This window comes from Chelonia mydas, chromosome 28 (genome assembly GCF_015237465.2).
Source record: "Chelonia mydas isolate rCheMyd1 chromosome 28, rCheMyd1.pri.v2, whole genome shotgun sequence".
In the NCBI taxonomy this organism is placed as follows: domain Eukaryota; kingdom Metazoa; phylum Chordata; order Testudines; family Cheloniidae; genus Chelonia; species Chelonia mydas.
In genome coordinates this window covers 342,862-367,227 of record NC_051268.2, presented here as the reverse complement: position 1 = coordinate 367,227, position 24,366 = coordinate 342,862, and the positions used below count along the sequence as shown (strand labels likewise).

The window sequence follows — 24,366 nt, the reverse complement described above, 5'->3', positions numbered from 1 at the left end:
ACAGCAAAGCAGGGCCGGTTCCATCCCATGAGGTTTATTCACAGACACAAATAAAGCCAGTTCAGAGACAAATAAATAACAAAAAAATGTAAATAAAGTGCAGTGGGGGCCCCGGTCCAGCGAGTCCCTGTAGCCACAGGGGGCAACCTAGCCTAGGTAGGCCCCCCCCCCCCACCAACAGCAAGGGCTGGGGAATGTACCTGCAGCGAGGCACGTGGGGCTGGGACCTTCCATGCGGTGGCTCAGGGCTGCGCCAGGCACCTTCCTTCCCTCGGCTGGGATGGGGGCTGGCAAAGCTCATCTAGATAGCAGTGGGAGGGGCAGCCCCAGGGGCTGGGGGGAGCCTGGCTCTCAGGGGATGCTGCCCCAGGGGCTGATAGGAAGGAAGGTGCTCACTCCAGCCCAGCCAGGGCCAAGCAGTACCATGGGTCCCTGCCCCCCAGCTCAGGGGGAATTTGCAGGGCCCCCAAATTAAAAAGGCAATGCAGGAAGCGAAGGGTTTTGTAAACAGTGACTGGGAACCAGCAATGAGATGTGTTCACCCCACCCACCCATAGCCAGGGGTCCCACCCCTGGCACCCCCACAACTGACAGCAGGGAAACAGCAGCAGGATCACCCTGAAAATGGCACCCAGCCCACCCCGCCCTTCACAACACAGTAGCTGTGGCCTCTGCTGCCCCAGCTCCCCCCTCCCACCCAGAATGCAATTCTCACACACACACACACCCACCCATACTGGCCTGCAGCCTACCACATGCTGCTCCCCTGAGTCTGCAGTTCCCTCCCCCCCTTGGCACATGCCAGCCTCCCCCTGCACCCCGTCCATGGTCCCAGGCCTCCAGCAACATGAGCTCCGTGGGGAAGCAGCAGCGAGGCGATGGGGGGGACCAGGAGGGGGGAGGGACGTTTGGCCTCTTCACTTGATGGGCTCCACCACCAGCACCTTGCACTCGCGCTTGGCGATCTTGTCCAGTGACAGGACGCTCTTCTCGGGGGGCAGGTAGAGGGGGCGGCCCACGGGGGAGCCCACAGGCGGGGTGATGGCGCGGCGCTCCATGACGCTACCAGACCTGCCGGGGGGGGGCACCAAGTGTCAGTGTGTGTGGGGGGGTGCTGATTCCACCCCTGCCCCCCAGACAGCTCCCCTGCCACCCCTTCCCTTTTCAACCCACTCCCCTCCCAGAGCCAGGAGAGGGACCCAGGAGTCCTGCCTCCCACCAGCCATGTGTATGGGGGGGGGAAGCACAGATGCCCTCACCTGATTGGCCACCCTAGTGCAGACAGGTGAATGAAGGGGAGGGGCCCAATGTTAGAGCCCCGCCTCCCCCAGGCTCCACCCACTGGCCAGGCTCCTTCCCCCCTTAAATACTCCAGCGCTTCTGGGTGGAGGTCTCTGGGACTGAAGACTCCAAGCCTCCCCCAGTCCCCCTGGCCCTCAGCAGCCCCCCACCCCCCTGCACACCTCATGAGGTGGCTGCGGGAAGGCTGCTGGTGGGAGAAGGACTGGGACCGGCCCAGCCCAGCCTGGTGCCGCTCGACCAGGTCCCGCACAGCCGGGCTGCCAGGGCTGCTCCTGCGCGAGATGGGCCGGGCGTCGGGGGGTGGGTTCGAGACGCTCGCCGTGAACTGCAGCTTCAGCTTCATGTGCTGGGAGAGCTGAGGGGAGGAGAGATGATAGCACAGAAACTGCCCCTCCCTGCACCCCCCCCCCCCAAGAACCCAGGAGTCCTGGCTCCCAGCCCCCCCTGTTCTAACCCACCAGCCCCCACTCCCCTCCCAGAGCTGGGAGAGAACCCAAGAGTCCTGGCTCCCAGCCCCCCCTGTTCTAACCCACCAGCCCCCACTCCCCTCCCAGAGCTGGGGAGAGAACCCAGGAGTCCTGGCTCCCAGCCCCCCTGCTCTAACCCACCAGCCCTCGCTCCCCTCCCAGAGCCGGGAGAGAACCCAAGAGTCCTGGCTCCCAGCCCCTCCCTGTTCTAACTTACCAGCTCCCACTCCCCTCCCAGAGCTGGGGAGAGAACCCAGGAGTCCTGGCTCCCAGCCCCCCTGCTCTAACCCACCAGGCCTCGCTCCCCTCCCAGAGCCGGGGAGAGAACCCAGGTGTCCTGGCTCCCAGCCCCCAGGGAGGGCCAGGCGGGCGGGTACCTCGAAGAGGCCGGCGCGGAGGGCCTGGAAGGCGACCTGGATGGTCAGGGCGCTGCCCTTGCGGGAGTAGCCCAGGCTGTTGAGAGGAGTGTGGCAGACGATGGCGTCCAGGGCTGCCTGCGTGGCCCGGCGCTCCTCGCTGGACAGCTTCTTCCCTGGGGGTGGGGAGGGGTCAGAGCCGCCTGGAGCCCCCCGCGGGCCCCACAATGCCAGCCCCCCGCCAAACTCCCACCCCCTCCCAGCGTTCCCAGCCCCACCTGACCCCTCCCAGCGTTCCCAGCCCCCCGCCGACCCCTCCCAGCCGCACCTGACCCCTCCCAGCCCCCCACCGAACCCCCAGCTCCAGGCCGCTCCAGGCCACCCCAGCCTGCTCACGGTCCCCACAGCTCCATCCTGCACGCCCCCCATGCCCACCAGCCGTGGCCTTGCCCACATCACAACACCAGGCCCCTGCAGCCCCGCCCACCGGCCGCGGCCCCGCCCACCGGCCGCGGCGCTCTCCGGGGTCCAGACCAGCCGCACAGCCAGGAAGTCCTGCAGGTTGTTGAGCAGGGTGTAGGTGACGGTGAAGCGTCGGCGCAGGGGCACGGGCGACTCGCAGGCTGCCGTCATCACGAATCGCGGCCGGTCCAGCCGGATGCTGGGCAGCCTGGGAACAGAACATAAGAACAGCCAGACTGGGTCACAGCAAAGGTCCATCCAGCCCAGTGTCCTGTCTGCCGACAGTGGCCAGGGCCAGGTGCCCCAGAGGGAATGGACCGAACAGGGAATCACCAAGTGATCCATCCCCTGTAGCCCATTGCCAGCTTCTGGTAAACAGAGGCCAGGGCCACCATCCCTGACCATCCTGGCTAATAGCCATTGCTGGACCTGCCTTCCAGGAACTTCTCTAGTTTTTTTTTTTTAACCCTGTTACAGTCTTGGCCTTCACCACATCCTCTGGCAAGGAGTTCCACAAGTTGACTGTGCGTTGTGTGAAGAAATACTTCCTTTGGTTTGTTTCAAACCTGCTGCCTGTTCGTTTCATTTGGTGGCCCCTAGTTCTTGTGTTATGAGAAGTAAACAACACTTCCTTATTTACTTTCTCTACACCCATCATGATTTTACACATCTCTCTCATAATATCCCCCCCTTTGTCGTCTCTTTTCCAAGCTGAAAAGTTCCAGTCTTATTAATCTCTCCTCTTACAGCAGCCGTTCCGTACCCCTAATCTTTTTTGTTGCCCTTTTCTGAACTTTTTCCAATTCCAATATGTCTTTTTTGAGATGGGGCGACCACATCTGCACCCAATATTCAAGAGGTGGACGTACCATGGATTTATATAGAGGCAACATGATATTTTCTGTCCTATTACCTAACCCTTTCTTAATGATTCCCAGCATTCTGTTCGCTTTTTTGATGGCCGCTGCACATTGAGTGGATGTTTTCAGAGAACTATCCACAATGACCCCAAGATCTCTCTCTTGAGTGGTGACAGCTAATTTAGACTCCTTCATTTTATACATATAGTTGGGATGATGTTTTCCAATGAGCATCACTTTGCATTTATCAACACTGAATTTCATCTGCCATTTTGTTGCCCAGTCACCCAGTTTTGAGAGATCGCTTTGTAACTCTTCCCAGTCTGCCTGGGACTTAACTATCCTGAGTAGTTTTGTATCGTCTGCAAATTTTGCCACCTCACTGTTTACCCCTTTTTCCAGATCATTTATGAATATGTTGAATAGGCCTGGGCCCAGTACAGACCCCTGGGGGACACCACTATTCACCTCTCTCCACTCTGAAAACTGACCATTTATACCTCCCCGGTGTTTCCTGTCTTTTACCCAGTTACTGATCGAGGAGGGGACCTTCCCTCTTATCCCATAACAGCTGACTTTGCGTAAGAGCCTTTGGTGCGGGACCTTGTCAAAGGCTTTCTGAAAATCTAAGTACGCTACATCCACTGGATTCCCCTTGTCCACGTGCTTGTTGACCCCCTCCAGGAATTCTAGCAGATGGGCGAGGCAGGATTTCCCTTTGCTAAAACCATGTTGACTCTTCCCCAACAAATTATGTTCATCTCTGTGTCTGACAATTTTGTTCTTTACTAGAGTTTCAGCCAGTTTGCTCGGTACTGAAGTCCGGCTCACTGGCCTGTAATTGCTCCGGGCGGAGGGGAGCCCAGGGCCAGGAAGGCGTCAAAGCTGGGGAGGGCCCAGGACAGAGGGAGCCCTGAACCATCAGAGTCGGGGGGTTCTCACCTGTAATGGGTGTAGATGCTGCTGGTGAAGGGGAGTTTGGGTGTCGACCACTGAACCACGGCCACCAGGGGGACCTCGAGACCCTGGGGGAGCAGGGGGCAGAGTGAGTAACAGCCCCATGGCCCTGCCCCCAGTCCTATCCCCTCTGCCTTCTGGCCCTTTCCCCTCCTTGCCCTTTCCCCTCCTTCTGCCCTGTGGCCCCACCCCCCATGGCCCGACCCCCTCACAGCCTGTCCCCGCCCCCTGCCCTCGCCCCTTGCACCCACCTCCTTGGTGTCCTCCTGGGGCCGCTCAGGTGCCTGCAGCTGGAAGAGGAAGTTCTGCTCCTCCAGGGCACTCAAGGCGCAGGGGCAGCCGGAGCCGGCGCCGGCCACGCGGCAGAAGGCGCCGACGGGCACCTCACCAGAGTGATGGCTGAGGCGGGGAAGGAGGGAGGGAGCGTTAGCCCCACAGCCTGCCCCACAGATACCCCCCTGCTCCTTCCCACGGCACTCCCCGACACTGACCCCCCCCGCCCCCACTCACCAGACGTCGTCGACCAGCAGCACGGAGCCATCGGGCAGCATGGGCAGGTAGCTGGCGTTGAAGTTGGGCAGGATGCGGACGTCCCACAGGGAGATTTCCTCCTGGGAGCAGCCATTCAGCACTGGGGAGGCGGGCGGGTCAGAGACAGGGAGCCCCACGCTCAGACCCCCCCCTACCCCCACGGCTCCAGGGCCCCCGCCGTCCTGCCATCCCTCCCGCCACGGCTCCAGGGCCTCCGCCGTCCTGCCATCCCTCCCGGCACGGCTCCAGGGACTCCCCCAGTCCCGCCCCCCACGGCCCCTGCCCCCCGTCCTGCCATCCCTCCCGCCACGGCTCCAGGGCCCCCGCCGTCGTGCCATCCCTCCCGCCACGGCTCCAGGGACTCCCCCAGCCCTGCCCCCCACGGACCCTGCCCCCCGTCCTGCCATCCCTCCCCCCACGGCTCCCCCGTTACCCTTGAGCACGGTGAGGTATTTCCCAGAGACGTTCAGCTGGCGGCACCTGAGCCCCGGAGGGGGCAGCACGGTCAGCATGGTGCTCACTGCGGGCGCAAAGGGCAGGGGTCAGAGCGGTCCCGGGGGGAAAGGTCGGAGGGGGGTCGGGAGTGATCCTGGGAGGGGCTGCGTCTGTCGGCTGCCCCATGGGGCAGGCGCTGTCAGTCTGGGCTGAGGGGCAGGGGCTGAGGGGCGCCATGGGGCGGGGCCAGGGGGCTGCACCTACCTTGGGCTTTGAAGGCCCCCTGCTCCTCGCGGAAGAGCTGGGCCGGCGCCCGGTTCTGCAGCAGGCTCAGGTACCCCCGTTCCCGCACCTCCGGCGCCTCCTGTTCCCGCTTCCACACCGTGACCACGATCTGCGGAGGGGTGGGGGGTGTCAGCGCTGGGGGGCTGGCCCCACTCCCACCCCCCCACAGGTCCCCCCCCCAGCCGCCTTGTCCCACAGGGCCCCGGCCCCCCTCACTCACCTTGGCCTTGACAGTCCCGGGGGGCAGGTTGTCCAGGGAAATCGTCAGGGGGAAAATGACCTCGTCCGTGCAGACGATCGGCTCCTCCACCGGTATCTGGGGCGGGGGAGGGATTGGGGGGGGGCATCAGTGCCACAGTGACCCCAACCCCGACCGGCAGCCCCCATGTCCCCCCAGGTGCCCCTCACTCCTGACCCACAGCCCCCCACCATGTTGATCCTCACTCCTGACCCGCAACACCCAGTACCCGCCCCTTGCTCCTGCCCGAGAACGCCCCCCGGGTTCCCCGCGCTGCACCCCACAGCCCCCCCAAACCCCTGAGCCCCCCCACCCCTGGGTGCCCCTTGCTCCCGACCCACAACCCTCCCCCGCTGGGTTCCCCTCGCGCCCACCCCACAGCCCCCACCCGCCCAGCGCCCCTCGCTCCTGTCCCACAGCACCCCACGCCCCCTCTCACCCCGGCGGCCGGCCGCCCCAGGGGTCCCTGGCCGTGGGTTAGCAGGGGCCGGCAGTCCCGGAAGAAGCCGGGGGCCGGAGGAGCCGTGTCCCCGTCCCCCCCCGGCTCCTCGGGGGGCTCCCCGTCCCCCTCGCCCCCCGGGTCGACCGCCCCAGGGCTGACGCTGGCCAGGGCGGCCAGGGAGGAGCCCAGCTCCCCCCAGGGGGTGCGGGCGCCCCCCGGCCCCGGCCGGCCCCGCAGCACCAGCAGGAAGCGGACGGTCTCGCCCAGGTAGAGGTGGTTGCGCCGGGGCAGCGCCCGGTACCGGCCCGGCTCGCCCCGCAGCAGCTCCCGGGCCGGGAAGGGCACGGCCGGGAAGTACATGAAGTAATCGCACTGCGCCTCCATGGTGTGGGGGGGGGGCTGGAGGGAGGATCTGGGGGGCTGGGGAATGAGGGGCTGGGGAACTGGGGCAGTGGGGGGCCCCTGGAGGGATCTCGGGCAGTGGGAGGATCTGGGGGGCCGGGCTGGGGGGTCGGGGCCCTGCAGGGACTAGGCTGGGATCCTGGGGCACTGGAGGTCTAGGGGGGGAAGGGGATCTGGGGGAGGCTGGGGGGGGGCGCTGGGGATGGGATTCCAGGTGCTGGGGCAGTGCGGGACCTGGGGGGCCGTGAGGACCCGGGGGGGGGCACTGGTGGATCTGGAGGGGGCCGGGGGGTCGCTAGGGCGCTGGGGCCGGAGGGGACCGGGGGGGGCGCTAGGACGAGGGGGGGCCGCTGGGGGGGCGCTAGTGGATCCGGAGGGGACCGGGGGGGCGCCAGGACCCGGGGGGGCGGGGAGGTCGCTGGTGGATCCGGAGGGAACGGGGGGGCGCTAGGACCCGGGGAGGGCGGGGGGGGTCGCTGGGGGGGGGCTGGTGGATCCGGGGGGGGGCGCTAGGACCCGGGGCGGGAGGGGGGGTTGGTGGGACCGGGGGGGGTCCGCTGGTGGATCCGGAGGGGACGGGGGGACGCTAGGACCCGGGGCGGGCGCTGGGGCCGGCGGGTCCCGCTCTCGGGGGGGTCCCGGGCCGGGCGCTGCAGCCGAGGCCGGGCGCGGAGGGGGCGGAGCCAGAGCGGCCGGCGGGGAGTGGGGGGGCAGGGCGCGCAGCCGAGCGCCGAGCGCATCGATCGGAGCGAGCGCGTGGGGGGAGGTGCTAGCGGGGAAACGGCCCCGCCCCCTGTGCCCCCCAGGACTGGCTGGGGGAAGCCCCGCCCCCAGGGACCCGGCGAAAGGGTGATGGACACAGCCAGTGACCAATCCCGGTGCTAGAATGAGGCGGGACTTCCTGGATTCCCCCCCCTCGAAGCTGGGATGTGACGGATCGAGCCGCTGCCCAACCCCGACCCTGGAAGGCCCTGAGGAGGCGGGACTTCCTGGTAGGCCAGGGCAAGGCCCAGGGAATGATGGACAGGTAAGGAGGCCAATTCTGCTCCTGGGAGCTCCTCAGGGGGCGGGACTTCCGAGGTTGCGGGAACCTGAGGCCCAGCATGATAGACAGGCCCAGAGGCCAATCCACAGCCCTGGAACGCCCTGTGGGGGCGGGACTTCCTGGATTGCCCAGGGGAGGATTGACGGTTCCCGGGCCCAATAACCGTTGGGGCCCCTGCTCGGGGTCCTGCCCCAGGGAGCTTGGCCCAGCCTGGGCCTCTGGCCCTGGGCTGCCCCCCAACCTGCCCCCCACCAACTGGGTGGGGGCCGGGCTTGTGCTGCCGGACTGGGGGAGGGGAGGGGCGGGGGGGGCTTCGGCTTCCCATCTTGCTCTTCTATGCACCCCCCTCCTCAAGCCTCCTCCCACTTAATGCCCCCCCCCGGGGCCCCTCTTCTGTCCCCCTCCCCCAGCCCCCCACCCCCCCGGGGCCCGTTCCCTCTCTGCACCGCCCTCTGGGTTTCGGTTTGCAACTTATAATCGCCAGACCCGTTTCCTGATTTAATTACTTTATCAAAAGGAAACAAACCGCGCGAAAGCGGGAACCGTAGAGCCGGGAATTTAACAAGCCCAGTGCGGTGGTGAGGGGCGGCGGGGGGAGGAGAGAGGTACCAAGGATCCCCCCCCTGCCGAGTACAGACCTCACCGGGCACCCGCTGCCCAGTTACAGGCCTGTGATAACAGACCAATAAATATTGTCCAGGTGGAGCCCGGAGACATCGGAGCTGGAGCAGGGGGGGGGCTGTGGCAGCCCCCCAGCTTGAAGTGTGCAGGGTTTACAGTTTGGTTCGACGGCTCTCAGCCCCCCGGGCGCTGTACCCATTGTCCCAGCTCCGTCTGTCCATACCAGGAGCCAGGATATTGGGGGATCCCAGGGGGTTTTGTGCCCCATTGAACCCCCGTCTGTCTGTGCCAGGGGGCTGTGCCCCATATCTCCCCGTGTCTGTGCCGGGGGGCCGGATCTGTGGGGTCCCCATGAGGGTATGTACTGCGTGCCCCCCATCCTTCTGGGGCAGGGGGTCCGTACCAGGTGCAGGGGGTGGGGAGAGGCGGCCCCCAGCTACCTGCCCGCCCCTCCAGGCGCGCCCGCCGAGCCGTTGGCCCCGAACTGGCGGGCGTCCAGCCTGTCCTTGTACTGCAGCTCGGGGGTGACCAGGCGGGTGCAGAGCTGCTGGTCGACAGGCCCCAGCCCCGGCCGCAGCGCGTAGCCCAGGATCTGCGCCTGGCCGAACTGGAAGGGGCGGATCCGCTTGTCGGGGATGCCGGCCGCCTCCACGGGGCCCCCGCCCTGCAGGCAGCGCCTGGCCAGCTCCTGGCGCCGCTCCCGCAGCCTGGCCACCTCGGCCCGCAGCCGGGCCGGCCCGAAGGCCTCCACGTGGCGCCAGAAGCTGCGGTTGAAGTGGGCGTAGAGCTTCCAGTCCAGGGCGTTCCAGGCCCGCAGCTGGGTGGCCTGGGCGGAGGCCAGAGGCCGCACGGCCCGGGGGCTGCGCTCGTTGTGCCGGAAGACGTCCACGTCCTCCTCCCCCCAGCACAGCGCCTCCCGCAGCAGCACCAGCGACTCGTCGAAATGCTCCGTCAGCAGCACCAGCGGGAAGGTCCGGTCCAGCTGGGCCAGCGCTGCCAGCACGGCCTCGGGGCCCGGCGAGGCCGGCGGCGCCAGCCCGAAGTCGAACCACAGCAGGTTGCGGGCGTAGTGGTTGCCCCGCTCGGCCGGGTCATAGAAGCGCCCGGGCGCCTCCAGGAACTGGGCCAGCGAGCCTGCCCGGCGGAAGGCCGGCGCCACCCCCCGGTAGTAGGAGAAGGCGGATTCGGCCAGCGACCCCGGGTCCCGCACGATGGAGAAGTAGAAGCTGTCGGGGGGCATGACTTTCTGCACCTGGGGGAGAGGAACAGGGGGAGAGAGTGGGTCAGGTGGAGGGGAACCCCCAAATCCTGCCTCCTAGGGCCCCCATGCTCCCCCTTCAGAGCCCCCCCAGGCTCTCCCCCAAACCCTCTCACAACTCCCCCCAGAGTCCTCCACATGCTGCCATCTCCCCTCAAGCTCTCCCAGCCCCCCAGGTCCCCTCCCTGTGCTCCCCCCAAATGCACGGTCCGTGGTCCCCCCAAGCTGCCTCCCCTGTACTCCCCCCAAATGCATGCCCCTTGAGCCCCCTCCCCCACACTCCCAGCCCCCCTGAACCGCCTCCCCTGTGCTCCCCCCGAATGCACACCCCCGGTCCCCCCCAGCTCCCTCCCCCATTCTCCCCCCCCCAAATGCATGACCCCAGCCCCCCTGAGCCCCCTCCCCAGGGCTCCCCCAGTATGCATGGCCCCTAGCCCCCCTGAGCCCCTTTCCCAAAGCCCCTGAGCCCCCTCCCCAGGGCTCCCCCCGTATGCATGGCCCCTAACCCCCTGAGCCCCCTCCCCTGGGCTCCCCCGAATACACGACCCCTGCCCCCCCAACCCCCTCCCGGCTGCCCCACTATCCCCCCCCCAGTCTCACCTCGGTCAGGTCGAAGCGCATGTGGTGACAGAGGATGTCGAAGCTGGGCCCCCCCGGCCGGTAGCCCTTCACCCGCCGGGCCTGGAAGGGGTAGGGGTACCCGAACTGGTAGCGGGGGGGCAGGGCGAAACGCAGGCCCCGCGTCTCCCCGAACCGGTGCAGCAGGTTCACGATGGTGCTGCTGCCCGTCTTGTGCGTCTTTAGGAAGACGATGTGGCGCCGGGGCTGGCAGGGCCGGGAGGGCGAGGGGCCCCCCTCCTCAGCCCCACCCCCAGGAAGCAGCTGCAAATCGGGCAGCTGGTCCGGGGAGCCACTGGAACAGAGGGGGGAAGTGAGAGACGGACAGAGACCCCGCTGACCCCCAACCATGGGGGATCCCCTCCCCCCACAGGGCTCACAGCCCCTGGCCCCCAACCATGGGGGATCCCCGCCCGCCCCAGGGCTCCCAACCCCCAACCATGGGGGATCTCCTCCCCCCATAGGGCTCACAGCTCTTGACCTCCAACCGTGGGGGATCCCCTCCCCTCACAGGGCTCACAGCACTCTCCAGACCTTGGAGGCTCAGAGGCCCCCCTCTGGACTCCCTTCCCTCCCCCACCAGGGATCTCCCAACCTGGAGGGGGGCGTCCCCCTGCGCAGCCCTCTGGAGCCAGTCACCTCCTGCCCCTGTTAATACCCCCCCACCCCCCCAGTAGGAGATCAGCCCTTTTGCCACCCGACCCACCCTAACCCCCGGCTCCATGTCAGCAGCGGGGCCGCCTCTAGCTGGGAGCCCCCGTTCATGGGGGCGCGTGTGATTTTCCTTCCCCCAGGTGACCCTTGGTGCTTGTCTGTGCTGAGTTTTGCCATGTGGATTTCGGACCCCTCCTCCAATTTGTCCGGATGGTTTTGAATTCTGCTCCTGTTTCCCTGGCTGACTTCTGAGACTGTCCTGCGGTCCTGCCTCAAAAGCCAGACTAAAAGCTCGAGATCTAGTGAGTCTGCCACTTCCCCCCGCACCCATCAGGCCGGTTGCCCCGTCGATGACAGAAATGACCCCGGGGTGTCAGGGTTTGTTTGTGACACACCAATGCTGGCTGCTCCTCGTCACCCCGTTCCCGTCCAGGGGCTCACCGCTGGCTTGTCATTCCCTGCGTCCTCCATGTTCCCCTTTGTCTAGACCAGTGCCACATTTCCCCTTCTCCAGGCCGCTGGGCCTCCCCCGTCTTTCCAGGAGTTCTCCAAAATCGTCGCTAATGGGTCTGAGATGACTTCAGCTGGTTCCCACAGTAGCCAAGGCTGAATTCAGGCCCTGCCGACTCGGTTACGTCCAACGTATCCACGGGGTCTTTAGGCTCTTCCTTCCCCGGTTCGGCCGGCGTTCCTTCCCTTGCTGTGCCCTGCAGCCTGGCAGAGAAGGGGTAGCTCTGTTCTCCTCAGGCTCTTGGGAACGCATTCACTGTGGATGCTCTGGGGATGTTGGGGTCCTCCAGGGAACCACCCGGGTACGGCCCGGATGGCGGCTGGTTTCAGCGTCACCCCGAGCCGTGACTGCAGTTTGCCAGGATCGGGTCAGAAGCCCTGGAGCTTTTCTGCCTCTCTGCCATCCCCGGCGCTGAGCGGATGCTGGCTGTTTCGGACGGCTCGCCGCAGGGGAGAACACCTGTGTGCCAGCCGAGAGCGGCAGGACAGTGGAGTGCGTGTACAGTTTGACCCGCGGGCCTGGCGTTAGCAGCGGGAACGGCTCACTCCAAGACGTGGTTATTGCTGCCCTGCTGGGTCAGGCCGAAGGGGAGTTCTGGAGAGATCTGCCCCGACTGCCACAGCTGGCAGAGAGAGGTCTAAGGATGCCCAGAGCATGGGGCTCCGTCCCAGACCACCTCGGCTAGTAGCCATTGGTGGACCTCGCCTCCAGGAACTTCCCCGGTTCTTGTTTGAACCCGGTTATACTTTTGGCCTTCACAGCATCCCCCAGCAAGGAGTTCCGCAGGTTAGTTGTGTGACAAAGTGCTTCTTGTTGGTATAAAGCCTGCAGACTGTTAATTTCATCAAGCGACCCCTGGTTCTTGTGTTGTGTGAAGGGGTAAATAACACTTCCCTCTTCGCTTTCTCGGCACCAGTCCTGGTTTTATAGACCTGGATCGTATCCCCCCCTTAGGCGTCTCTTGTCCAAGCTGAACGGCCCCTGTCTATTTGGTCTCTCCTCGTACGGGAACCATTCTGTACCCTGGATCACGTGTGCTGCCTTTCTCTGAATCTTTGCCAGCCCCACTTGCTCCCTTTACAGTGGGGACTGTGGTAGAGATTGTCCCGTTTACCCCGTCGTTCCTGCGTAAAACCTTCTGCAAAGTGGGGTTCCTGGGCGGGGCTCGAACAGGAGTTTTCGGGGGGGGGGGGTACTCTGACCCAACCAAAGCTCAGATAGTGCCCTGGGCCATGTCTCCCTGTCTCGCCCTGTGCACCGTTCCTAGGCAGTTTACTCCCCACGCGCAGGCGGGCCGTAAACACTGCAGCCCTCTCGATGCCATGCGTTCCCAGCTCCCCTTCTCCACTACGCGGCGGGCCTCCGCTTTCCCCGTCTTCCTCCTGCTCCTGACGTGTTTAAAGCACCTTTTCTGCCTCCCGATCCTGACCCGGGCTGGGTATAACTCATCCAGCGCCGGGGTCTGATTTCCTCCCGACCTGCCTTTCGTTTGTTTTCCTCCGCAGCAGTTCGCCCGGGTTTCCGCCTTGTGGGAGGTTCCCTTGGGATTATTAAGGCACTCTCGGTGGAGCCTTTTGGCCCCGTCCTAGTCTCCCCGCCCTCCCTTGGGACTGAAATTTCTCTCTCTTCTTTTCCCCTAGGGGCAGCCCAGAGGCAGGAGGCTGGATGGGAGTCGCAGGTTCGATGCACAGCGTGAGGAGCGCAGCGCTCTCCCCTCAGCCCGGGAAGGACGGCAGTGGGCAGGGGGATTTGCAGGGTCCAAGGGCAGAGGGGACTGGCTGGCAAGCTCACCAGCTCCTAGAAACGTGGCAGAGATGCGCGGCCCCCCTCTCCCCTCGCCCGTTAAGGTAGGTGCAGGCCCCGGTGGTTCCCCTGCATGGCCAGCAGGTGGCGCCCCTGTTGCAGCTGCACCCTGGGGACTCACCTCCGCTGGAAAGGCGCCCCCAGAAGCTGGAGGGTGAAGCCGATGGTCATGCACACGGCCAGGGCAGCCCCGAGGACCTGGAGCCGGCAGCACGCCAGGGGCAGCTTCATCCTTCTGCCGGGACCAAGAGGGGTCAATGGGACCCAGGTGTCCTGGTTCCCAGCGCCCCCTGCCCCCTGCTCAAACCCCCCAGCCCTCCCTCCCTTCCCAGAGCTGGGGAGAGAACCCAGGAGAGAACCCAGGCTCCCCACCCCCCCTGCTCTAACCCACCAGCCCCCACTCCCCTCCCAGCACTGGGGAGAGAACCCAGGAGTCCTGGCTCCCAGCCCTCCCTGCTCTAACCCACCAGCCCCCGCTCCCCTCCCAGAGCTGGGGAGAGAACCCAGGAGTCCTGGCTCCCAGCCCCCCCTGCTCTAACCCACCAGCCCCCGCTCCCCTCCCAGAGCCGGGGCGGGAACCCAGGAGTCCTGTGCTGTTAGTACCAGCTCCACTGAGCCTCTCTCTGCCTCCTCCCATCCTGACCTCCTCCCTCTCCTCCCCCACAGCCCGATGTGCTGTTGCCTGCCAGGGGAGAGCGCCCCCACCCCGCTCCCCACAGCTCAGCGCCCCCTAGCGCAGCCGGGGGCATCGGGGCCAGCACTGACTGAGAGGGCGGCCGTGGGACCTACTCCCTGCATTGCCCTGCCTTGTTCTCTGAGTTGTCTCCAAGAGGTGCTGCTTCCCAAGCAGGATGTGACACCTTCCCAGATGGGTCAGACAGACAGACGGACAGACAGCTGTCTCCTTCCTCCCCCCGCCCGCCCCCACCTCTCTTCCTGGGTTTCCTGTGCCAGTGCCCCTCGCTCCCGACCGGCCGCCCCTGCTAGCCCAGCCCTGGGTTCCCCCCAGCCCTGCCGGTGCCCCTCACTCCTGACCGGCCGCCCCTGCTAGCCCAGCCCTGGGCTCCTCCCAGCCCTGCCGGTGCCCCTCACTCCTGACCGGCCGCCCCTGCTAGCCCAGCCCTGGGTTCCCCCCAGCCCTGCCGGTGCCCCTCACTCCTGACCGGCCGCCCCCTGCTAGCCCAGCCCTGCCCCCCCAGCTCTGCCGGTGCCCCTCACTCCCGACCGGCTGCCCCCTGCTAGCCCAGCCCTGGGTTCCCCCCAACCCTGCCGGTGCCCCTCGCTCCCGACCGGCCGCCCCTGCTAGCCCAGCCCTGGGCTCCTCCCAGCCCTGCCGGTGCCCCTCACTCCCGACCGGCCGCCCCCTGCTAGCCCAGCCCTGCCCCCCCACCCCAGCTCTGCCGGTGCCCCTCACTTCCACCCCGCAGCCCCTGCCAGCCCAGCCCTGCCCCCCAGCTCTGCTGGTGCCCCTCACTCCCGCCCCACAGCCCCTGCTAGCCCAGCCCTCCCCCCCCAGCCCTGCCGGTGCCCCTCACTTCCGTCCCGCAGCCCCTGCCAGCCCAGCCCTGCCCCCCAGCTCTGCCGGTGCCCCTCACTCCCGACCGGCCGCCCCCTGCTAGCCCAGCCCTTCCCCCCCAGCCCTGCCGGTGCCCCTCACTTCCGCCCCGCAGCCCCTGCCAGCCCAGCCCTGCCCCCCAGCTCTGCTGGTGCCCCTCACTCCCACCCCACAGCCCCTGCTAGCCCAGCCCTCCCCCCCCAGCTCTGCCGGTGCCCCTCACTTCCGCCCCGCAGCCCCTGCCAGCCAAGCCCTGCCCCCCAGCCCTGCCGGTGCCCCTCACTCCTGACCCGCAACCCCTGCCAGCCCAGCCCTGCCCCCCAGCTCTGCCGGTGCCCCTCACTCCCACCCCACAGCCCCTGCTAGCCCAGCCCTGGGCTCCCCCCAGCCCTGCCGGTGCCCCTCACTCCTGACCCGCAACCCCTGCCAGCCCAGCCCTGCCCCCCAGCTCTGCCGGTGCCCCTCACTCCCACCCCACAGCCCCTGCTAGCCCAGCCCTGCCCCCCCAGCTCTGCCGGTGCCCCTCACTCCTGACCCGCAGCCCCTGCTAGCCCAGCCCTGCCCCCCCCATCTCTGCCGGTGCCCCTCACTTCCGCCCCGCAGCCCCTGCCAGCCCAGCCGTGCCCCCCAGCTCTGCCGGTGCCCCTCACTCCTGACCCGCAACCCCTGCCAGCCCAGCCCTGCCCCCCCCAGCTCTGCCGGTGCCCCTCACTTCCGCCCCGCAGCCCCCTGCTAGCCCAGCCCTGCCCCCCAGCTCTGCCGGTGCCCCTCACTCCCGCCCCACAGCCCCTGCTAGCCCAGCCCTGGGCTCCCCCAAGCCCTGCTGGTGCCCCTCACTCCCGACCCGCAGCCCCTGCCAGCCCAGCCCTGCCCCCCCAGCTCTGCTGGTGCCCCTCACTCCCGACCCACAGCCCCCTGCTAGCCCAGCCCTGCCAGTGCCCCTCACTCCCGACCCACAGCCCCCATACTCTGAGACAGGGCCCCCCTCGGCCAGGCCGGCCAGCTCCTCCCAGGGCCCAGCAGGAAGGAAACCAGCGCTCCGGCCCCCGCAGAGGGAGCGACAGATCCAGGTGCGTACTGGACAATGGTGGCCCGTGTGGCTTCCTCCTCCTGCTCATCGGGGCCAGAGCGGGGGCTCCAGGGGGCTGGGTCAGGGTTCGGGGCTGGAGCGGGCCCTGAGCTCTGTGTCTGTCCCAGGCTGGCCGAGGGGTCCCCCTGTCTGGCTGTCCCTCCGACGCCTGGCGTCTGACAACCGACCCCTAATGCAGCGCTAAGCTGCAGCTGAGCGGATTAGCTGGGCCCTGCCCCCCAGCAGATGGGAGAGGGGGGCGGGGGGTGAGGGAAAGGAAGTGAGGGGGTGCTGTCCCATAGGGGGCGCTGTCTGCTGGCACACAGGGCTGGCCCCAGTGCAGGGAGTGGGGGCAGCACTAGGGGGTGCTGCGCTATAGGGAGGGGGGACGGGGCGGCGCTGGGGGCACTGGGCTATAGGGAGGGGGGACGGGGCGGCGCTGGGGGCGCTGGGCTATAGGGAGGGGGGACGGGGCGGCGCTGGGGGCGCTGAGCTATAGGGAGGGGGACGGGGCGGCGCTGGGGGCGCTGGGCTATAGGGAGGGGGGACGGGGCGGCGCTGGGGGCGCTGAGCTATAGGGAGGGGGACGGGGCGGCGCTGGGCTATAGGGAGGGGGGACGGGGCGGCGCTGGGCTATAGGGAGGGGGGACGGGGTGGCGCTGGGGGCGCTGCGCTATAGGGAGGGGGACGGGGCAGAGCTAGGAGGTGCTGCGCTATAGGGAGGGGAGGCGCTAGGGGGCGCTGTGCTGTAGGGAAGGGGATGGGGAGACGCTGGGGGAGCTGGGCTATAGGGAGGGGGGACGGGGTGGCGCTGGGGGGGCTGTGGTATAGGGAGGGGGACGGGGCAGAGCTAGGGGGCGCTGCGCTATAGGGAGGGGGGACGGGGAGGCGCTAGGGGGCGCTGGGCTATAGGGAGGGCGACTGGGGGGCGCTGGGCTATAGGGAGCGGGACGGGGAGGCGCTGGGGGGGCTGCGGTATAGGGAGGGGGACGGGGCGGCGCTAGGGGGCGCTGCGCTATAGGGAGGGGGGACGGGGAGGCGCTAGGGGGCGCTGGGCTGTAGGGAGGGTGATGGGGAGGCGCTGGGGGCACTGGGCTATAGGGAGGGGGGACGGGGCGGCGCTAGGGGGCGCTGGGCTGTAGGGAGGGGGATGGGGAGACGCTAGGGGGCGCTGTGCTATAGGGAGGGGGGACGGGGCGGCGCTAGGGGGCGCTGCACTCTAGGGAGGGGGGACGGGGCGGCGCTGCGCTATAGGGAGGGGGGACGGGGCGGCGCTAGGGGGCGCTGGGCTATAGGGAGGGGGGACGGGGAGGCGCTAGGGGGCGCTGTGCTGTAGGGAGGGGGATGGGGAGACGCTGGGGGGCACTGCACTCTAGGGAGGGGGGACGGGGCGGCGCTAGGGGGCGCTGCACTCTAGGGAGGGGGGGACGGGGAGGCGCTGGGGGGCGCTGCACTCTAGGGAGGGGGGACGGGGCGGCGCTAGGGGGCGCTGCACTCTAGGGAGGGGGATGGGGAGACGCTGGGGGGCGCTGCACTCTAGGGAGGGGGGACGGGGAGGCGCTGGGGGGCGCTGCACTCTAGGGAGGGGGGACGGGGAGGCGCTGGGGGGCGCTGCACTCTAGGGAGGGGGGACGGGGCGGCGCTGGGGGGCGCTGCACTCTAGGGAGGGGGACGGGGCGGCGCTGGGGGCGCTGGGCTATAGGGAGGGGGGACGGGGCGGCGCTAGGGGGCGCTGGGCTATAGGGAGGGGGGACGGGGAGGCGCTGGGGGTGCTGGGCTATAGGGAGGGGGGACGGGGTGGCGCTAGGGGGCGCTGGGCTATAAGGAGGGGGGACGGGGCGGCGCTAGGGGGCGCTGCGCTATAGGGAGGGGGACGGGGCGGCGCTAGGGGGCGCTGCGCTATAGGGAGGGGGACGGGGCGGTGCTAGGGGGCGCTGCGCTATAGGGAGGGGGACGGGGCGGCGCTGGGCTATAGGGAGGGGGGACGGGGCGGCGCTAGGGGGCGCCGCGCTATAGGGAGGGGGACGGGGCGGCGCTAGGGGGCGCTGGGCTATAGGGAGGGGGGACTGGGGGGTGCTGGGGGCGCTGGGCTATAGGGAGGGGGGACTGGGGGGCGCTGGGGGCGCTGCGTTATAGGGAGGGGGACGGGGCGGCGCTAGGGGGCGCTGGGCTATAGGGAGGGGGGACGGGGCGGCGCTAGGGGGCGCTGGGCTATAGGGAGGGGGGACGGGGTGGCGCTGCGCTATAGGGAGGGGGGACGGGGCGGCGCTAGGGGGCGCTGGGCTATAGGGAGGGGGACGGGGCGGCGCTAGGGGGCGCTGGGCTATAGGGAGGGGGGACGGGGAGGCGCTGGGGGGCGCTGCGCTATAGGGAGGGGGGACGGGGCGGCGCTGGGGGCGCTGGGCTATAGGGAGGGGGGACTGGGGGGCGCTGGGGGCGCTGCGCTATAGGGAGGGGGACGGGGCGGTGCTAGGGGGCGCTGGGCTATAGGGAGGGGGGACTGGGGGGCGCTGGGCTATAAGGAGGGGGGACGGGGCGGCGCTCGGGGGCGCTGCGCTATAGGGAGGGGGGACTCGGGGGCGCTGGGCTGCGGGGCAGGTTGGGGGTTTGTGGGTGGGTGAGAGCTCGGATTCAGGGGGGCAGGGGCAGGGGCAGGGTGGGGCCCCGGCCGGCCGGCGGGGGCGTCGGCCGCATTTGGCGGCTGTGGACGGGGGCTCCGGCCAGCTGGCCCCGGGCCCCGGCCTCGGCCTCTCCCTGCCCCATCTGGATCCCATTAGGGAACCGCAGCCCCAGACCCGCCCCCATCCCCACAGACAGACAGGCCGGCCTCAGGGTCAGCCTCCTGTCCCGCCCAGCCCCACGGCCTGGGGCACCCACCCCGTGGGCAGGGAGCCGCGTGGGAGACTGGGGGGGCAGTGTGGGGAGATGGGGGGCAGTGTGGGGAGAGGGGGCAGCATGGGGGCGGGGGGGGCAGTGTGGAGAGATGCGGGCAGCGTGGGGTCGGGGGGGCAGCGTAGAGGGCAATGTGGGGAGATGGGGGGCCATGGGGGGAGATGGGGGCAGCGTGGTGGGCTGGGGGGGGCAGCGTGGAGAGATGGGGCACCGTGGGGGCTGAGGGGCAGTGTGGGGAGATGGGGGGCAGCGTGGGGTCGGGGGGGCAGCGTAGAGGGCAATGTGGGGAGATGGGAGGCCATGAGGGGAGATGGGGGCAGCGTGGTGGGCTGGGGGGCAGTGTGGGGAGAGGGGGGTAGGATGTGGGGCTGGTAAGTAGCATGGGAAGGGGGGGCAGTGTGGGGCAATGTGGGGCAGGACGGGGCTGGGAGCTGCTTCTCCATCCCCGCCCCTCAGCCCCCCATCCCTCTCAGCAGTGTCCAGCCCTTCCCCACCCCCCAGATGTTTATCTCGGTGAGTCATGGCTGAGTTCATGGGGGGGGGGGGGTCCTCGGGGTGTGTTTCACCCGGCCGGGGCGGGGGGGGCGAGGGGTCTCGTGTTCAGGGCGGGGTAACCCAGGGGTGCCTGCCTTTTGAGTCATGGGGGACAGTTAGGGGCCCCCAGCCCCCCATAGGCCCCTCCCTGCCCGAAGGGGGAGCCCCCCGAGTCCCCCTCACTCTGAAAGCGGATGCCCTGGGCTGTGTGTGCCCCCAAAACCTCCAACCCCCTCCCAGACCCTGAATCTCTCCGAAAACCCAGCCCCACCCCAATCCCCAGCCCCCCACTGCGCCCCCCGGCCGGGTTCCGTGCACCCCCCGCCGTGTCTGTCTGCTCCCCCCCCAGGTACTCACCCTGCGTTGGGGGGGGGGACCGGCGGAGTTTTCTTCAGTCCCACTCCCAGCAGCCGGGACCCCCCATTCCTGCAGGGGGAAACTATCCCCGAGACCCCCCCCGTCTGTCCCTGAGCCCCGAGACACAACCCCCCCCCCCCCGTCCCCGGGGCGCCCCCCCGCCAGGTCTGCCTCACTCCCTCCAAACTTCTTCTCTCTTCTCTAACTTTTCTTCTCTGCTCCCTTTGTCTCGCCCCCCCATCCCCCGTCTCCAGCCCTCCCCCTTCTCCACCCCCAGGCCTCCACCCCCCCCCCCACGTCTCCACCCCTCCCCAGGAGCGATGCCTTTCCCAGCTCTTCCCAGGATCCTTCACAACAAAAGTCCCATTCACCGGGATGGGGGGGGTGCATGGGGGGGAGTCTCTGACATGGGGGAGAAACGGCTGCCCCCCCCCAAAAACTCTCCCAGTCCCAACCTAGGCTGCTTCCCCCCCCCCGCCCCCCCAGCTTGTCCCGACAGGCCAGGCTGGGGTGGGAGGGGAGGAGTTGGCAACCGGAAATCAAGGACTGGGAGGTGAGAATCCACCAGCCCCATCTGTCTGCCCCCCAACCCCCCCGCTGTCCCCCCTTTCCAGGTTTAATCCCCAGAGCAGCCGGCAGCTGGGGGCAGATCTGGGGGGCCGGGGGCTCAGCACTTAGACCGTCCCCCCCAAACCAAAGGGAACAAAGCCCAGAACAGGCCAGAGACCCCCAAGAAGTGGCCCCCAGGTCCTGCCCCCTGCATCCTCCCAGCCCCGCAGAGACCCGCAGACCGACACAGGCCCCAACACGCAACCAAGACATGCAGATACACAGACACACGCAACATGGGCCAGCCCGGCACACGCCTCCGGGCGCAGGCTGGCAGCCAGATCACAGAGTCCCCCGCAGAGACGCTGGTCGGGGAGCTGGGTCATCGCACACCACACGGACACACCATGGCACACGGACACACCACGGCACACACACACACAACACACGGGACGCCCACACATCACACAGACACGGACACACCACGCTACACACACACAACACACGGGACGCCCACACAGACACACATAATAGACACACCCACAGCACGCGGACACACCGAAACACCCAGGGGATGCACACATGACACACCACAACACGTGCACACACATGGGTGACACACACACATATGACACACGGACACACCCAGGGGATGCACACACGCCTCACGGACACACCACGCCACATGCACACACGGGGGACACACACACACACGACACATGGTCACACACACGGGATCCTCACACAACACCACACACACCCAGGGATGCCCACCGGCAGAGACCCCATTGGGAAGGGGTCCGGGCCAGTCCCCTGTGTGTAGCTCCCCAGTCTCAGCAGGGGGCCCCAGCCCCGATCCCAGCCTGGCAGAGACCCAGGGACAGGGCCCGGCCACGGTGATCAGGCTGCGAGTTCATCCCAGAGGTGGCCGCATCTCAGTGCTGGGCGAGGGATCCCTGTGTCACCCACCGCCCCGCCCCAGAGGTGGCCGCATCTCGGCCTCGGGGTCCCCGTGTCACCGGCCGCCCTGCCCCAGAGGTGGCCACATCTCAGCACCGGGCGAGGGGTCCCCGGGTCACCAGCCGCCCCGCCCCAGAGGTGGCCGCATCTCAGTGCTGGGCGAGGGGGTCCCCGTGTAACCCGCCGCCCCACCCCAGAGGTAGCCGCATCTCCGCGCCGGGCGAGGGGTTCCCGTGTCACTGGCCGCTCTGCCCCAGAGGTGGCCGCATCTCAACACCAGGCGAGGGGTCCCTGGGTCACCAGCCACTCCGCCCCAGAGGTGGCCGCGCTTTGGCGCCGGGCGGGAGCCCTGTGCATGACACAATTCTCCCTGTGGGTCCGTGGCTCCGTCCTGCCGTGGGAGATGCTGTTTCCTGACCAGCTGCAGGTTCGGGAAGTTCGAAGGGGCCTGCCTCCATTCCCAGCTGATGCGTAGGGTACATTGACGCCGCCCAGAGAGCCAGCCCTGGGCCATGCCCCATACCCTGGCACCCCCTGCCCTGATCCCCAGTTCCCCTTGTCCCTGCCCCGCTCCCTGCACAAATGGGGCAGAGGGAACTAGGCCCTGTACCCACAAATCTTACTCCCCAGCAGGGACCCCTCACCCGGCGCCGAGATGCAGCCCCCTCCGGGATGGGGCGCGGGGGCTGTTCATACAAGCCCCCCTCGCCCAGCGCTGGATCATGCCCTTCAGCCCTTTCTGCCCCTCGCTGCGCCCCGCTTTCGGCCCCCTGCACCCGGAGAGCTGGAGCCAGTGTGCCACGCTGCCAGCACACGGACAAGGGCCCTTTGTTCTTTGTCCTGCTGCAGGGATTTGGTGACACCAGACTCCGGCGAGGGGGGTCTCTGGCTTTTCACTGGGCGGTGACCTTTAGCTCCCGCTATGGGGGGGTCAGAGTTGGGGGGCTGTGCCCAGCCAGGTACCAGCCCCGCCCCGGGTTCGGATTCCCCAACCCCCTGGTGCTACACAGGCATGGTCGGGACACAGCTGGGAGAGCGGGAAAGGGAGCGCGCCACAAGGCAGGGGGCAGCGTGGGCAGTGGTGGGGAGAGTGTCCCCTGCTGAGCCCCCCGCCCCTTGCCCCACAGTGCCCCAGCACAGCGCTAACCCATCCTATTTCCACCCCACACTATCTATGTATCCCCATCCACCCCCTCTGTCTGTCTATCTATCTATCTATCCCCAGACACCCCCTCTATCTATCTATCCACCCCCTTTATCTATCCCCATCCACCCCCTCTATCCATCCATCCCCAGACACCCCCTCTATCTATCTATCTATCCCCAGACACCCCAACTAATCTAATCTATCTAACCATCCCCAGACACCCCCTCTATCTAATCTATCTATCCTCAGACACCCCCTCTATCTATCCCTACCCACCCCACCCATCTATCTATCTATCCATCCCCATCCACCCCCTCTATCTATCTATCTATCTATCTATCCATTCATCCCCATCCATCCCCTCTATCTAATCTATCTATCCCCAGACACCCCCTCTATCTATCTATCCCCAGACACCCCCTCTATCTAATCTATCTATCTATCCCCAGACACCCCCTCTATCTAATCTATCCCCAGACACCCCCTCTATCTAATCTATCTATCTATCCCCAGACACCCGCTCTATCTATCTATCTATCTATCCATCCCCATCCACCCCCTCTATCTATCTATCTATCTATCCATTCATCCCCATCCATCCCCTCTATCTAATCTATCTATCCCCAGACACCCCCTCTATCTAATCTATCCCCAGACACCCCCTCTATCTAATCTATCTATCTATCCCCAGACACCCCCTCTATCTAATCTATCCCCAGACACCCCCTCTATCTAATCTATCTATCCCCAGACACCCCCTCTATCTATCTATCCATCCCCATCCACCCCATCTATCTATCTATCTATCTATCTATCCATCCCCATCCACCCCATCTATCTATCTATCTATCTATCCATCCCCATCCACCCCTTCTGTCTATCCCCATCCACCCCCTCTATCTGTCTATCCCCAGACACCCCCTCTATCTATCTATCTATCCCCAGACACCCCAACTAATCTAATCTATCTAACCATCCTCAGACACCCCCTCTATCTAATCTATCTATCCCCAGACACCCCCTCTATCTATCTATCCACCCCCTTTATCTATCCCCATCCACCCCCTCTATCCATCCATCCCCAGACACCCCCTCTATCTATCTATCTATCCCCAGACACCCCAACTAATCTAATCTATCTAACCATCCCCAGACACCTCCTCTATCTAATCTATCTATCCCCAGACACCCCCTCTATCTATCCCCACCCACCCCACCCATCTATCTATCTATCCATCCCCATCCACCCCATCCACCCCATCTATCTATCTATCTATCTATCCATCCCCATCCACCCCCTCTATCTATCTATCCACCCCCTTTATCTATCCCCATCCACCCCCTCTATCCATCCATCCCCAGACACCCCCTCTATCTAATCTATCTATCTATCGATCTATCTATCTATCTATCCCCACCCACCCCACCCATCTATCTATCTATCCATCCCCATCCACCCCCTCTATCTATCTATCTATCTATCTATCTATCTATCTATCTATCCCCAGACACCCCCTCTATCTATCTATCTATCCCCAGACACCCCCTCTATCTATCTATCTATCCCCAGACACCCCTCTATCTATCTATCTATCAGGGTATTTGGGTGAGTGGCTGGGGGTGTCTGGGAACAGGTATGTAGAGAGGGGGTGTATGGAGAGATGGGGGGTGTATGGCGAGACGGGGGTAAGGGCTGGCTGGGGCTCGACAGGAACAGGCAGATAAAGGGGAGGGGGATAGATGGGAACGAGACACCGCCCTGGACTCCCCCCCCCCCCCCCCGCGACCCCCTCCCGTCAGTGACAGACCCTCCAGCCTGTGCACCAGATGCAGAAGCAGCGACCAGCTGTACCCCCAAGGGACATGGGCAGCTCTGGGTCCTAACGCCCGCCTGTGCAGGCCGGGCTGGCAGGGCTGCGGGGCGGGAGAGCTGCGGGGGGCAGGGGCTGGGCTAGCGGGGGGCTGGGCTCGCCGGCGGGCGCTAGGACCCGGGCCCCGGCGCCATTGTCTCCCGGCGGCGGCGGCCGGCGCTAGGGCCCCGCGGACGCCCCGCCGG

The 24,366-nt window shown here is 66.8% G+C and overlaps 3 protein-coding genes across 6 annotated transcripts; 1 reads left to right on the top strand and 2 right to left on the bottom strand.

Annotated features, from left to right (window-relative positions):
• Positions 1 to 18: 18 nt before the first annotated feature.
• TRAPPC14 (trafficking protein particle complex subunit 14) lies at positions 19 to 6,784 on the bottom strand. Of its 3 annotated transcripts, XM_037887643.2 has the most exons (11): positions 6,333 to 6,781; positions 5,876 to 5,971; positions 5,635 to 5,764; positions 5,369 to 5,455; positions 4,915 to 5,035; positions 4,656 to 4,803; positions 4,390 to 4,472; positions 2,632 to 2,795; positions 2,147 to 2,301; positions 1,464 to 1,657; positions 19 to 1,071 (listed from the first exon to the last, which is right to left on the bottom strand). In XM_037887643.2, the coding sequence occupies exons 1-11, from the start codon at positions 6,717 to 6,719 to the stop codon at positions 918 to 920; spliced, it is 1,719 nt and encodes a 572-aa protein (XP_037743571.1). In that variant the 5' UTR covers positions 6,720 to 6,781; the 3' UTR covers positions 19 to 917. The 3 variants fall into 3 exon arrangements, with proteins under 3 accessions (XP_037743571.1, XP_043393034.1, XP_037743572.1); XM_043537099.1 differs by lacking the exon at positions 5,635 to 5,764 and having other exon boundaries at positions 6,333 to 6,367; XM_037887644.2 differs by lacking the exon at positions 2,632 to 2,795 and having other exon boundaries at positions 884 to 1,071; positions 6,333 to 6,784.
• Positions 977 to 13,478, bottom strand: GAL3ST4 (galactose-3-O-sulfotransferase 4). Of its 2 annotated transcripts, none has more exons than XM_037887631.2 (4): positions 13,369 to 13,478; positions 10,262 to 10,574; positions 8,433 to 9,655; positions 977 to 989 (listed from the first exon to the last, which is right to left on the bottom strand). In XM_037887631.2, exons 1-3 carry the CDS (start codon positions 13,476 to 13,478, stop codon positions 8,840 to 8,842), a joined length of 1,239 nt encoding a protein of 412 aa, XP_037743559.1. In that variant the 3' UTR covers positions 977 to 989; positions 8,433 to 8,839. The 2 variants fall into 2 exon arrangements, with proteins under 2 accessions (XP_037743559.1, XP_037743560.1); XM_037887632.2 differs by lacking the exon at positions 13,369 to 13,478 and adding an exon at positions 11,375 to 13,087.
• LOC122463937 (translation initiation factor IF-2-like) lies at positions 7,460 to 14,272 on the top strand. Its single transcript, XM_043537101.1, has 3 exons — positions 7,460 to 7,764; positions 13,085 to 13,291; positions 13,914 to 14,272. The coding sequence occupies exons 1-3, from the start codon at positions 7,624 to 7,626 to the stop codon at positions 14,013 to 14,015; spliced, it is 450 nt and encodes a 149-aa protein (XP_043393036.1). The 5' UTR covers positions 7,460 to 7,623; the 3' UTR covers positions 14,016 to 14,272.
• The last annotated feature ends 10,094 nt before the right edge of the window (positions 14,273 to 24,366 follow it).